Raw genomic sequence first — 15,469 nt, 5'->3', positions numbered from 1 at the left:
CTGATCAAGTTTGCGCATTGAGGAGACTGGTTTATCTCAGTAGCTCTGCTGCTTCAATCAACACCTTTGTTTATAGATGTTGGAGCAGGGCCTGTTTTTCAGTTGTCCTGTTTCTCTTTGAATCCCAGTGGGCCTCGGCAGGTGGCCCCTCACACTGAGCCCGGTTCTGCTGTTGATTTCTTCCAGTCAAAGAGAGTTTTCCTCTCCACTGTTGCAACATGCATGCTTCTTGGTGTGATTGCTTTCTAATTAATGAGTCAATATTTGTCTGGCAAACTTTCACAGAGGAGCACCTGTGGAACTCCGGCTCTGCCAAAAACCGCTTTTAACCCAGTTCTGTCATGCCATCCTTATCTTAGCCCTCTTGGGAATGTTTTTTGGGCCCCTTTTCACTCTCTGGGAATAGATTAGATTAGATGAGCTTTATTGACCTCACAGCGGAGAAATTCACTTGTCACATATTGGCATAGAAGTTAAAGAAGGTGCAAACAAGGAGGAAAAAGGTGCATTAAGAATAAGCAATATATATACAGTATATCCAGGTATGTAATAGCTTGGCTCTGTTACATCCTTGTTAACTGGTTGCACAATTGCATAATATCATACGTGGTCTTTTCAAGGTAAATACTGAAAATGGTTACGTTTACAAACAGAGCAAGAACAAGGTGTAAAGCACAGAAATACAATATAATAAGTCAACTGGATACCATAATTTACTTGAAAGCCTTCATATCACTTAACCGTTTCAGGAGTTAAAGCCCTTCGCTAAAGAGAGAACACTTCTGAGAGTTTCAAATTACGTATTATTGTCTAAAGACTCGGAAAAGTTTTTTGTTTTATTGTTTTTGGATTTATCTTCTGCATTTGATACTGTTGATCACATTATTTTAATGCCTTGTCTCAAGCACTGTGTGGGCATTAGGGGCGCCACCCTCAGTCGGTTTTCGGTCCCACCTTTCCAGTAATTCTGTGTAAAATCGAACCACTTTGCGTCTTCCATAGCTTATCTTCCACATGGAGTCCCTCAGGGGTCCATTCTAGGCCCCCTTTTATTTTCACTTTACCTACTCCCCCTCGGTTATGTTTTTAGGAAACATGGCATTTCATTTTACTATTATGCTGATGAATTCTAGCTCTATTTCCCGTTTGCATGAAATAAAAAAAATCCAGCAACTCACGCATTGCCTCAGTGACATTAAAACATAATTCTGTCTTAACTTCCTTAGTCTAAACGAGAAGACAGAAGTTGTCCTTCCCCAAACATAGATCTTTGTTCGCTGTCAATTAATTTTAGGGACTGTCACAAATCTGGGGATAAAGTTTAAATTGAATCTTAAATGAAAAAAAAAAAAATAAAACAGCTCAGCAGTGTTGTTCATCTAGACCAGGGGTGGGCAGCTCCACTCCTTGAGGACCGGTTTCCTGCAACATTTAGATTCATCCTTGGTCCAACACACCTGAATCAAATGGTTGAATTACCTCCCTAGTATGCAATCAATTTCTCCAGAGACCTTTTAATTATCTATTTACTTGATTCAGGTGTGTTAAGTCAAGGACATATCCAAAACTTCCAGGATACAGGCCCTCCAGGACTGGAGTTGCCCACCCCTGATCTAGACTACTGTAATGCCTTGTATGTAGGTAGGGATTAGTCAAGTGTCTCTTGCCCATCTGCAGCTTCTCCAGAACTCTGCTGTTTGCTTGATAACTAACATTTTAAAGTTGATTGATTCATATGCAACCAGAGTTCGCTACTTTAGAAATTCATTAAGTCATAATTCATGACTTTGGTCCCTTTAAAAAGCAAGAAAAATTAAACCAAAGCCACCCTCTTTTATTTATTTCCTCCTTGAAGATCAACATGACATGACATGTCCTTACTGCTTTTGTGTTCTGTACAATATAGTAGTTAGGTATACATAAATATAACATATTTATTTACCTTATATTTCCATGTGATTGTTAGATTAAGGTAAACATTTAAACACAAGGCTCTGGTTGTTCAGAGGTGTGGTTAGTTTCTCATGATGTTGTTAATATTTATTCCCTATTCATAATTGGACACAGATAATCCCTCAAGTCCACAGTTGAAATAAAGTTGATGTGTGATTGGAAGATTGAGTGATGAGCCTTCCTCCCTCAAGACTCCTTACAGGACAAACATCCGCTCCTAGTAGGCCTGTATTCCCCTTAGAATGATAGGCTTGCTGGGTTCATTGTGTTCAGGGAGTAGTGTTTGGGTCTCAGAGGTGGTCAGTGGTCCTCATGTACTTATTGTTGCTCATGGCAACCTGCAGTGTTTGAGAAGTGCAATGTATACACGGCATGACAAACTTATTACCAAAACAAACACATGTGCATACAACAATACATACAACACAAATGTACATTTTCTGTTGCTAGCTTAATACCTAAACTATTTTTTTTAGTAAGACAGACAATTATTTATGTAGCAAGCTTTCCCTGAGTATTATCAAGTATTGTATTATTACTTAGTGCTACTATAATTTGGATCTGCAACTTATGGGTAAAACTATATTTTTGAAGAAGTGAAACCTATAAGAAAATAAAAGTTCGGCTTAATTTACAGGCTAATTCACAAAGGGCTCTAAGGGATCTAGATTCTTTTTTGCTGTCTCTGTGGTTTCCAAATGGTTTAAAACACCATAAGGATTTGTAATAAACTGCGACTGCTTCTCTTCTGAGACGCCCGGGCTTGCAGCCACACCCCTTATCTGTCGGCCTATGTAAACCTGAGGCGGCCTGAGTGATAACAGATAGTCTGTGTGACCAGTTGGTCTGGGGATTTAAGCCCAAAACACACTGGTGCCGAAGCAAATCGGTGCGTCATGCACATCATTTATCACCATTAACACACATTAGACGGCTCACACTGCAATGGAGATCAGGTCACTGGACTTCAGCCAAGGCCACTTTCTTCAGTGGCAGTCATGCTGGGAAGTTGAATGAAACTGATATGGCGTCACTCACTACTGATGTGATTTATCCCTTATAATGGGAGACCATTTTCTGTGTAACACTATCGAAGCTCAGTTGCGCTCCATGTCTGTTTGATTTGGTGATGCTAGCTTGATTTTTGAAAGCTTAATTTTTTTTTGAAGATTTTCACCTGCTTGACTTGTAAGCTATGAATGGCCAGGAGGAGCCCAGATTGGATGCTGTCTCAGCAGGTTTTTGAAAATCTTTTTGTAGCATCTCAAAATGTAAAGACTAAACCAAATATACCAAAGTCTTTATAGACTAATCAGGACGTAGATGTTAGAGGGTACCTTGTCCCAAACACATCTGTAGGGAAGAATGATGGAAATATAGCTTTAAGAAAATTTTAAAGTTTTAAATTTACAGATACGTTTCTGCAGTCCAAGAAGACACTTCATGACAGAAGGGCTGAACAACAATTTGTAGTTAAATTATGGATAAAATTCTTAAAATACTTTCCATTTTTAAACTACAGCTGCATCTTAATAACCAGTGAGACCCGTAGACCCTACAGGCTGTTATTTCCAATATCCATCAACAGCAATGCAACAAGCCTTCTGCGAACTCTTCTTATTAACTGAACCCTCTTTTATAACCTTTATCACAAATTTGACATAACCTAAATGACACCAAATTGCTAATGAAGAATTTAATGGCTTCTTGATTTGCATTCCAAGAGCTCCATCTTTGTGTATTTAAACTAACTTTTACAAACAAAGGTTATCAGAAATGGTACAGATTGGTGCATCATTAAAGCTTAAAGAAGGGAATCCTGTCACTATCATTTTCCCATGTTCTGTCAGTAGGGTTGATGATATTCAGTGTCTCCATCTTTCTGCTATCTTAGCTTTTCACTGTCACACCTGCTGTGCTATAACAACAATAACGGGTCAGTGCTGTGAACCACTGTAAAAGCCCCTGTTGTAAATTAATAAAAAACTTGTTTCGTTATAAAGGTTTTCAATCTTTTCCCGGTCCCACTTCTATTAATCCACATTCATTCATTCATTCATTCATTCATTCATTCATTCATTCATTCATTCATTCATTCATTCATTCATTCATTCATTCATCTTTCTTATCCTAGCCAGTCAGGTTCCTGCAGATGAAATGGCTCCAAGGTAATTGCTCAAATTGACACTTGGCCTTTTTGTGAGAGTGGTAAAGGGAAAGAAAGTACTGTCCGCAATTTTCTCTTTCCTCTCTCTTTTTTTCCTGACTCATTCCTTTACTTTGTTTTTAATCTCTAAATGATTAACCTTACATTCCAAACTATTCTGTGCGTATATATATTTATATATATATTTATGCATCTAGTCATAATTGTACAAAATGCAGAGCAAGCATGCTAACATTTGTCATTCTTGCCCTCATAGCATTTTCTGAGAACACTTTGGCTGATTGGTCATTTAGTAATTAGTAATATTACTAATAGTTTCGTTTTTTTATCCACTTTGAGCAATTATTGAATTGGACCAAGAATAATAAATGCTTGCAACCCATTTATTATACACGAGCAGTAGTTACTTAACGTAGGATTATTAATCATTGAGTTGAGATGGAAATCCTGCTTTTCTGTCCTCCAGTTTTTGGAGGGCTACTAATGCTCACAAGTATTGATTAAGCTGTCAAATGTCGAAAGACTAATGCATTATTTTTTTCATTGCAATTCCCCTCAGTATTTTACATAAATCTTTGTTATTTAATATGATTTTATATTGCTTTCTAAAATTATTAGGCCTTTTAATCATTTTTTCATCTATAATTCTTATATAAATTTTGATATAAAGGCATTTAATAAAAATCCTGACTTAGTTTGGTTTGATGCAATTATTGTAAAAAACTTTCATGGTAAAACATTTGAAATGTCCTGTGATGCAATAGTTATGATTGCATCACAAAACATAAGTAGCCAAACTTGAATAACTTTTTTTATTTGTTAATCTACAGCTTTGTCTTAGATTGCTGTGGGGGGATTTTTATGCTTACTTCTAATTCCAACGTTGATTCAGTTTAAGGTTTACATTGAAGATTCATTTACAGTTCTGTGAAAAGGTATTTTCTCGCCTCATAGCTTTCTTCATTTTTGCTATTCACTTTTCCGGTCTATCTAAAGCAACCTGACCCTTTGATTAAAAGTAATAAACCTATCGATTGTTCCACATTTAGTGGATTCCTAACCTGACTCCGCCAGATTGATTTGCTCTGCATATCCATCTGGAAACCTTCCGTTGAAGTAATTTTGGGAAGGGGCGAAAATACTGGTTAGCTGATTGGCCTATGTTGGTGATAGACGGGCCAAATAAACCAATCAGATCAACGAAGCATAAGCACAACAGCCAGGCTACTCTTGCTGAAACCAGTCGGGAGAAGAGCAAAAACATCTTTTCCTCGGAGAAAAGCCTCCAGAGCCGTGTTTTGCTCTTCTTTCAGTGAAGAAATACTCTGTAATTCCGATAAAACTTGCTCGATAGCCATGCTAACGCTAGTTTCATCGGCTGAAGCCGCCATGTTCATTAGACTGAACTGTCGCGCTTCTCGTTGCGTCACACCTCAACCCGCCTCAAAGCCAACGCTGACTGGACGTTCGTTTGGTGAACGGCTCCAAATTTTCTTCAACGGAGAGTCTCCAGACTGATTAGCGAGGGAAATCTTGAAAGCTCGCGAGATCAGGATGGTCTCACGAGGCTAGTGGATTCCTATGTGTTGCTGTGGAAAAAATTTAACAAGGTAGAAATTAACTGAGTTATCGATATTTAGAGGAATTTTGAAGAATACATATGCGGATAAAAAGTTTAAAATAAAATAACTATTCTTTAAAGGTGGTATTTTTTTTAATTGTTTTAAGGGGACTTAATGAGGCTGCAATGTGAAGTTTACTGCAATCTTTACCGGGGCTTCTGGTAAACCAAATTTTGGGAACTACTAACTCATTTTGAAATATTTTTCCTTTTATGTAGTTACGTTGTGTTTAGAAGTGAAGCGCCGGGATTCACATCTAGATGATATTTTAGACTGCTTCCTGCTGTTGGTGAGGTATCCTTCTACTGAGTTCTTGAATCAGCTACTTCACTATGTTGCTGTTATTAAATGCAGCATACATTAGTTTAACTTTATGGAATAGTGAATTGATTTAATATATCGCCTGAATCTGCATTGTGTACATCTACGTACCTTTACAAAAAAGAAGTAATCATAGGCACAAGCATTATGTGGTAAATAAGTGATTCAAGCTGTTTGGTAACCAGGCTTTTATTTTAGTGCAAGGTTTCAGACAAAAAAATAGACTAGATTAAAAACTAAAAACAGAATATTTACATCCTGCTTTGTAAACCAGGATGCTATCGTTGACAGCTTTGTGCATGTGTTATATGTTTGCAATTGGAAATTAAGCTTTCTCCTCTCTTTGCTCTGAATACATGCAGGGCTTTCAGGATGAGGCAGCTGCAGCTTCTTGTTAGAGAGCATTTTAGGAGGGTAGATAGAGACTATGCTCTCTATGCTGCTGTGAAACTGTGATGGTAAAACATTGTTCATTTCATATGAGGTAGCAAAAATCCAAGAAAACACATTGAAAACTCACTGCCTTTGTCTATTGTCACTTTTTAAAAATACGAAGTTGGTAGATGGGTCTGAAAAATCCCCAAATATAATGACATCGTTACCAAGTTATTATACATTATAGTATCTTTGCCAGTTTTCCTATTACTACCGAGGGCAGCTCAGCCCAGTAGACAGGTGGTTTGTGGGTTTTTCAAAGTAAAAGTTCAGTTTTACATTTCATTTTTTTGAGCCGTGATCCTTACTATAATAAGTGAACAAATGTAAATCTTACAATATCATGTGCTTTATGTTTTCTAACATATGTTTTCATTCATTCTGAAGGTGTGGCAGTTTTATTTTGCTGTGGAGGTGCACCATGATCAATTGCATGTAGCAACAACCTCAACACAGTGTTTAAAGCTCTTTTAATCCTTCCACTTGGGCGGGTCCCATATCTGATACAAAATTAATACAGTCATTAGAATCACAGTTCATAGACGTGTCATGCTAGGCAAATTTTTTTTCTTCTAAAATGAGTTGTTTTCTTATTTTAACATCATGTTGAGAACTGTAGAGTATGAGCTCTTCACTCTTCTCTGTTTTTAACCTCAGAATGTAAATTGCTAGAACCTGTATTCCTATTGTCTTATTGCTGGAAAAGGTTTATCATCTAAAAAAAAAAAAAAAAAATTCACAATATTAAACTTTAGAAGATGCCTTTGTCTACAAGCGATTCAATGGCTTTAATTGGTCAGAGTGTTTTATGAAATCACTCAAATGTTTACGTGAGTAATGAGACACATTTGTTCGTTCAGATTAATTTACTTGCTTTAAATTGCCCTTTGATAAGTTACCGGCATTGCTGGCCTTTGTAATTAATATGTTGTTCTTTCATAAAGAGAATGATGCAGAGAAAATATTCCTGCATTCATTTATTAAATGAGACATACAATTAAGCAACAGTAGCACTGCAATTAATGTATGAGCGACTGTCATGACAGTGGGGTTGGGATAATTAATGTCACCTGTCATATTCTAACTAATTAAGCTCAAATGACAGCATTAAAAACCAGACCAGACCAATTAATTTCCAAGTCACTAAAGCTTTAACATCTGTTTACTGTATTGGCAGCCGGTCTGTTAGGTTTCTTCTTACCCTCCTACATCTCTTTACACCGCCTGCTGGGTTTTTGATTCCCATGTTGTTCTCCTTTTCATCTTTAATTCTTTAGCTTTAAGTTTCCTTTTTTTCTTTCTCCGCCTCCTTTCCTCTGAAGCAGTTAGAGTGGCTCATATGGGTGGATAGGATGGTGGGGGTAAAAGGTTGAAGGTCATGTTTTGAATCCATTAGGGCCATCTACTAACACAGAACCTTATTGACCTGTTAGCTGGCCTCCATATGTTTACACAAATGTGTGGACGGCGTGTCCGCCCACTCCAAAATGCCCCTGTGCGATAGCTGCATATTCACTAATGTCTAAATCCTTAACTGCTAATATGAACTTCATTTTCTTTTGAATTACAGGATGTTCATTTTCTACAGTGGCAGAGGTTCTTCAGCTACCAAACTAAAGTGTCTTTTGAATTCTAAGCTCTGCTCTGTCATATTAAAATTAATATACAGTCATATTCAATAAGTTTGAAATTGTGTTCTGGCAAAGTATTTGTCTGGATTAAAGTACCTTTAAAAAATAACTATTAACCACACTATTCACTGATCCCCTATTTCAACCTCAAAACTTTTATATAATAATGTTCCGATCTTAAATTAGTTTTCATATTTATTGGAAAAAAAGGCTTTAAAACTTCTTGAGATAAATGAACTTTTCCATAATATTAAAATAAACAAGATATGACAGTTTATATGAATTTTATTCATATTAAGACCAATTCAAAATTCTAATTTTGCTTTACTACAGATGTGCAAATTATTCCATGTTTTTAGAGATTTGAAAAAAACTAAATAGACAATAGACAAGAAAAGTGGATTTAGGTATATTGGAATAAAAAAGGCAGCTTGTTTATTTTGATAACTAAATAAAAAGGGAAAATTTACAGATATGATTTAGTACAGATGACCTATTTAAAAGGGATTCTATGTAATGTAAAGTATAGGCCATCAATACTTGGCCACGGCTTTGTTCGCTTGAAATACTGAATAAATGCAGCACCCTGCTGCTCTGGCAATGGGTAAGGAGGAACAGATTTTTTAAATCAACCCTTCTGTCTGAAGTTATTAGCATTTAGGGGTCTGTTTCTCAAAGCAGGTTTACTAAAAGCTACGTTTCCTAAACCTGAAATCAGGGAAACTCTGAGTTTTCCGTTTCACATAGAAAGTTTACCCAATCTCTGTTTCTGTTACCATAGCAATATTCTCCCCAGAATTAACCTGGTCAGGAGCAGGTTTTGTTCAGTAAACCTTTGCCGTTTCTCCATTCTCTACAATGCCAATACGGACTTGTGTCCTCGCCAAGTATGTTGTTGAGAAGAACACAGGAAAGTATGGACTTGGGGAGAACGGGAGCATGCAGAATAAATATGGGTCAATTGGAAAGAAGTGTACTCCTGACATCACCACTAACTGGCTCGTCTAGAGCTGCATTTCACCTCCTTTTATTAATAGTCTCTATGTAAGTATAAATTATTACTTTTTTTTTTATTTAGAGGCGGGAATAATAATTAACACATTCAAATAAATTAAATGAACATTTTGCCAGATAAAACAGAAAAATCGCCATCAGAGCCAGCAATCCTTCACACACGGCTATGCCGAGAGAGGGCCGCTGCAGACGGGCTGCGGTTAGCCTCGGAGGTCCGCTGGTTGCCGTGGTTCTCTCAGATTTGGATATTTTTATGTAAATTATGCACTAAATCAGTAAATAGACCATATGGGACGCTTTAAAGTACAATATTCTCGCCTCAAATGATCTTAAAAAGGTACTTTTATTGAACAACAACAACAGAAAAGAGAACTTTTAACTTTCAATGGAGCGCTCTATTGAAAGCTGCCGCTGCCACAGTGCATTCTGCTGCTGTCAATCTCAAGAACGGACAAGTCTGCTCTGATGCATGCTGGGTAAATAGGGAGGGGCGAGAACAACATTTGGGGACTTTGTCCGTTCTCAGTCTGCTGTTCTTGTGAATTGGAACAGAACTAGGACTGAGGCTGATGATGTTTCACGAGCAAATGAGAACGCACAAGTACACATATTGACAAACGGCACTTGTCTCCGCTGTTCTTAAAGTCAGTCGGTCGTTTTATTTCCTGATCTAGTCAGTAGGTTTTTGACGTAGTTTTGTGTGAACAATAAAAAAATCTGTCACTAGGTCCGTTAGACATATTAGGTGTTAAAAACAAATATTGCATGTCCTTTAGATGAGGATCTAATTAAAGAATGAATGACATTAATTCACAGAAAATTAAATATCTATAGGGAGAGGGTTCTCAGACCATGTATAATTGTGCTTTATATTCAGAAAAATAGCTTTATGAGCGCTACCGTTACAGCCCATCACATACATCCAGAGCTTATCCGTCACATTAGCAGCATTACTTCTTTAGCAGATCTTTAACAGAACTTGATAGCAGGAAGAGAAGGTTGATGTGTGATAACAGCATTATTGAAAAAACAGCACAGTGAAACAGCCACTTAGTATTCACTGTGTAAATACTAACGGAAATTAAGAGAGTTTATCTTCACCTGTTTTCAGGTGCGCTTCTTCCCTGTGAGATTGCGCTGAAATTTAATACAATACTCCACTAAATTAAAATACATTACATTAAATACAGTACATAAAAATAGCTAATTACAATAGTTTGTTTGAATATTTGTCCCTGATGTCTAAAATACATTTTTCTTTTTTTGCTAAAATGAACATTTCAAACAAAATAACATTCTTCATATTTACATTAATGCTTCTGGAGTTCTGGAAATAGAACGGTCACTTAAAATATCTAAATATTTCTATGTATATATTCGTTAAGTTTGAGGCTTTTAAAACCTCAAACTCAACCCTATTTCTGACATTTTGAAATGAAAAAGTTTCCTGGATGGGAAGCGAAACATCTTCAAACTTGTGGACAAAGTCCAGTGCATTGTTTTTTAACTGTTTGATGTTACGATGACTTGGATGACTGGGAATCTTTACCAGCTTCTAGGTATATAAAACCTAATTTTTATTAGGTTATACATACATAGGTTATATGTTTTATACTATTGTGTATATATAATATTATTATATACTATTTTGTTTTGTTTTTTTACAGTCTGAAATTGAGTTTCTGCTGAGAAAATAAAAATTACAACATCTCTTATTATGGAAAAGGTTTTTACCAGGAAGAATCTTATTTTAGTGATCTACAAATGGAACAACAGAGAAGAAATCTCTTTTAATAAATGTCAAAACGGCCTGCCATAGGGGACTTTAAGGCACTCTTCTTTGTACTCCAGGATAATGATTTCCATATTAAATATAGAATGTTTTGGGGTTTTTTTGTTAAAAAGAAAACATTGGACTTTTTATAGTCTAGTCTTCTTACCCCTTGAACCAAATAAGATCCTTCAGTCGTCATTTCTTCTTCTGTAGTAGCTTAAAATAAGGAATGTAAAAGTAACGGCAAGCGTAAATCGAAAGCAACCAGAACTTCTCCCACTCTTATGAATTGGTTTTGCCTTCTATCAAGGATTTAATATCACTTTTGATGGCTTACATTTGAGCAACCTGGAGTTTGGATGTGATCTCATCAGGATGTTGAACTGCAGACATCCAGAACTGACAAAGATTGGTACTGAACTGTGTTTTGAAAACTGAGTGGAAATCCAGTCATCTTTGGTTTAAGGCTGTTGTAGTTTTCTAGAGAGAGTAAATCTCCACAGGCAGAATGTGATTTCTGGATGTACAGACTTTATTTTACAATCTTAAGAATAAGGGCACCATAACTGTTGCTTGTGTACCTTCCCCAAACACACCTTTTATTCCATCCAACATTTCATTTAGATCCTTAGATACAAAACTCTCTGACCAGTCAGTGTTTTTAGCAATATTTCTGAGGCTGATAGTATAATGTAGGTTATGGTTGACTGTTGAATGAAAAACTTCAAGTCGGCAGCCTTCCTAATGACTGCATAGGTCAGAACAGGACATTTCTGGTGTAAAAAAATCACATTCAGTGGTACTTACGTACTTATGTACTATTTGAATTAACTGATTATATGAATCTTGGGTCCCCATTCAGCAATAAGCCTTAGTCATCAAAATCAACAGAAATTAAGCCATAACACGTATGTTTAATCTATCAAAATGATTTATTTTTGTTTGTGTTTTATTTAAAATTAACTTTAAAGTAATACTTAAAGTACTTTCTAAGTTATTAAGCAAATAATAGAAACATACCTTAGATTTACTTTAGACTTGCTGTGTTTGGTTTCAGTATCCATGGTATGCTGAGGAAAAATACCTTTTTCATTTGGTTGTCATGCCCACTAAAACATTGCTGCTTAACAAGACCGTCTGCTTGCCTTCAAAAATTAATTGGTACTTCATCTGTTGCTCAAATTAGCATCTTCTCCTCTCATCATTACACATATTTATATTTTTCTTTCCCTTTTGTGTTCCAGTCACTTTTTTTTTGTAAGAATCGAGCATTTGGGTCCTCGATTTCAAATGGAGTTCATTAAGGTTAAAATCAAAACATTGGAGGTTCTTTGATTGTTATTTTTGCTTACTTGTTTTATTAATTCAGACATTATTCCTAATATTAGCATTTTTCCCTCTTTTTTGATTTCTGCCTATTGTTAAGTATTGAAAAATCACCAATCAGTGGCTGAGTAATAATGAAGATGTGCTGTTTGTTTCTGTGTGTGCGCAGGCAGCCAGTCCTGATGTGGAGGGGCCTACTGGGATGAAACGAGCTCAAGGCAAACAGACCTTTAGCAGCAGGTCAGTGACCTATTTTCTGCATGCTTCAATGAAAAACTATTTAAATTTAGATTTAGAAAAAAGGTTCAGATTGATTACTGTCAGAAATTTTAAAGCTGTTTTTTTTTTTTAATCTGAAATAAGCTCTTGGTCCTTATCTGTTCCAATGACTTTGTTTTCATTTGCTTTGCTGGTAATTTACCCAGATGAACTGCAGAATCATTGCATTTGTTTGTGTGAAATGAGTGTTTCTGTCCAATGAGAAGGTTGTGTTTGTGTATATTTGTCCACATTCATGTTTGTTGTTTTTTATAAGTGTGCCTCTGTCCCACTTTCTTTTCATTAAAGCTGTTTTCTAATCCAGATCAAGGCTCTTGCAGATACATTTACTGTTAAAAAGCTCCATCATTAGCTAACTACAAAAGACTGCCAAAACAGGGTCATGGTCTCTCGTACACACACACTCACATAAAAGACATAAAATATGCTTAGATTGCCATAAACACATGGTCTCAAAGATAAACAGCTACAAACACAGTTGGATCCGCTATTTTTAAATGCAGGCACTAATGAATGCTGCTTAATTAAGTTCTGGGTTGCAGAATGCCCAGTGTCTCTGATGGGCTTTATTTTTCTGGGTCCATGAGGAGCATGAGGCTCTTTGGGGAAGGGTTTCTACATTTAGACACGTGGGGAAGTCATGCAGCTACTTTGCGCAGCAAAACAGGAGCTCACTATAGACAATCTGGTTAACAATAATCTAAACGAGGCTGTAATGCTTAGATCTGTCTTGTGTTGGATAAAGTCTCAAATACTTAAATGTTTTCATTATCATAATGCTCTAATTGAGTGTGTTTGTATTTAACCAGCTTGTTGCTTTTCTCAATAAAAAAACAACTTAAGCTTCACATATCTTCTCATCTTTCATAAAGAACTTGAACTTAACAAATATTTATGATATGTAGCTCATTAAGTATATTTAATCTTTTTTTGTTTTTGCTTTTTTTAAATCAATATGCAAGTTTTTTTAGGGTTCTGATAGACATGAAGGTTTATGATTTAGGCTTTTATTGCAACTATGGTTTTTGTGTTGAATTAGGAAAGTTGGATTTTGGCAATTAATCAGTATTTATTAGGGATTTTAATCATGCAGAGAAAAAACTTGATCTAACGAAGGCTTGATCAAACATGCCTTTGCTGTCTGCACTTAGTGCAATGGTTTGCTGCCTGGAATGGAGAGGAAAGCGGACTGTCCACTATTACACATCATTATGCTGCCACCCCCATGCTTGGCTGATAGACTTAATTCTTAGTTGACAGCAGATTTAATTCTTGATGGTTCCTGGTTTGTTCAAGAACTTTATTCCAATGTTCTCTTTAATGAGATATACTGGTGAAGATCCTCAGTCATCCAGGTTATAGTCATTCCAAAAAAGTTACAAAACAATCCACTGGATTTTAATGACATTTCGCTTCCCATCTGGGAAGATTTTTCAATTCAAATGTCAGAAATAGCGTTGAGCGTTCCAATAAACTTGGAAACAAAGTCTAATGGTTTGTTTTATAACCTCTTTGATGAGATGTCATCATCACCTATAAGACAAGTAAAATATTTAGATAATTTTAAAAATGGATCCAAAAGATAATTGGAATGTATGTGTTAGAAATAACCACAAATTGCGATGTGGTAATTTTGTAGTTATTTGATAAATTTTTGAATAAAGCATAGAGTAGGTTTGAATAATGAATCTGGCTTAACTTACATAGAGCCCTTTTAGCCTTTATAGACCTCACCTTATACTCAAAGAAAGATACATAAACATGTAGGATTGTATGTTTAAAGGCATTAACTTCTATCCCTGCTGTGACAACTTGTTTGCGCCTTTAATAGACAAAACTGACAGAAAGATCAATAGCTAAGCTAGCTATGCAGAAAGATTTTTGTTCCATTACCAGCCCCGGTATTGAACAACGCAGTGCAGCAAATACAAAGGTAGTCACCAACTCCCATTTGTGTCATTTTCCCTCTAACTTCTGTTTTTCCACATATCCATTCATACACATAAAAAAAAAGTCTAATCATATAAGAACTATCTCAGCTGGGAGTAATTTAAAAGTGAAGTAATGATTTTTCTGCTCACCAGGGAAACGACCCTTGAAATTGCAAAAAAACAACAACAACAAAAAAAGTCCAAAATGGAGAAAGGGTCATAAATATGGAAACAGCCAAGCAGGGGTTGAATGATTGTGTGTTTTTATTTTATGTGGCCGTCTATAAGCACTCCGTGGTCCGCTGTGTATTTACGTGTGACTATTTCTGCGCTTTCAAATGTACAGTAATGGCTCATCATCATTTTAACCACACCACATGCACCTCAAAGAACTCATTACGCGTAAATCAAAATGTCCTTTCTCCTACGGGGAAACTGATTTACTCTAGATTGGTTTATTGAAATGGCGTTTCCACTATATTTCGTCGTGAGTTTTAAAGGTGCTTTGGAAGCCGGAAAGGGGGACAGGTAAATAAGTTCCACTGGTTGCACAAAAGCAAATCGATTCAAGAAGCTTCATGTGGTTTAAGAGCAGCTATACATCTTTGGTGATCTGTGCCTCAGTAAATTCACTCATCAGCAGTGAAAAAAGCTCCTAATGAGATTCTGCTTACAATCAAACCTTTTCTTTATGTCTGTCCTGGTCATTTTAAGCTGTTTTGCTTACATATGACTCAGTTAAGGACTTTTTTAGAAATTGTAATGATAGAATTTTCAAAATAACACCATTTATATTCTAATAGCTTTCATAATTATTGTATTCACTCATTCATTTTTCAATAATTAGATTCTGCTAACACCCAAACCTTCTCTTTATGTCTGTCCTGGTCATTTTAAGCTGTTTTACTTACATATGACTCTTTCAGTTAAGGACTTTTCAGAAATTATAACTGATAGAAATTTCAAAATAAACCATTTATATTCTAATGGCTTACATCATTATTTTATTCACTTAT

At 36.0% G+C, this 15,469-nt stretch overlaps 1 protein-coding gene across 1 annotated transcript in view; it reads left to right on the top strand.

Annotated features, from left to right (window-relative positions):
- Nucleotides 1–15,469, top strand: part of LOC107092654 (partitioning defective 3 homolog B-like) — a 128,789-nt gene that overhangs the window by 54,293 nt on the left and 59,027 nt on the right. The window contains exon 5 of the mRNA XM_015387250.1: nucleotides 12,413–12,483. Within this exon, the coding sequence (XP_015242736.1) occupies nucleotides 12,413–12,483 (71 nt within the window). The remainder of the gene's footprint in view (nucleotides 1–12,412; nucleotides 12,484–15,469) is intronic.

Source organism: Cyprinodon variegatus, unplaced genomic scaffold (assembly GCF_000732505.1).
Source record: "Cyprinodon variegatus isolate N-32 unplaced genomic scaffold, C_variegatus-1.0 Scaffold389, whole genome shotgun sequence".
NCBI classification, from domain to species: domain Eukaryota; kingdom Metazoa; phylum Chordata; class Actinopteri; order Cyprinodontiformes; family Cyprinodontidae; genus Cyprinodon; species Cyprinodon variegatus.
Note: the sequence above shows the minus strand (reverse complement) of the source record. Positions and strands in the feature narration are given on the sequence as shown.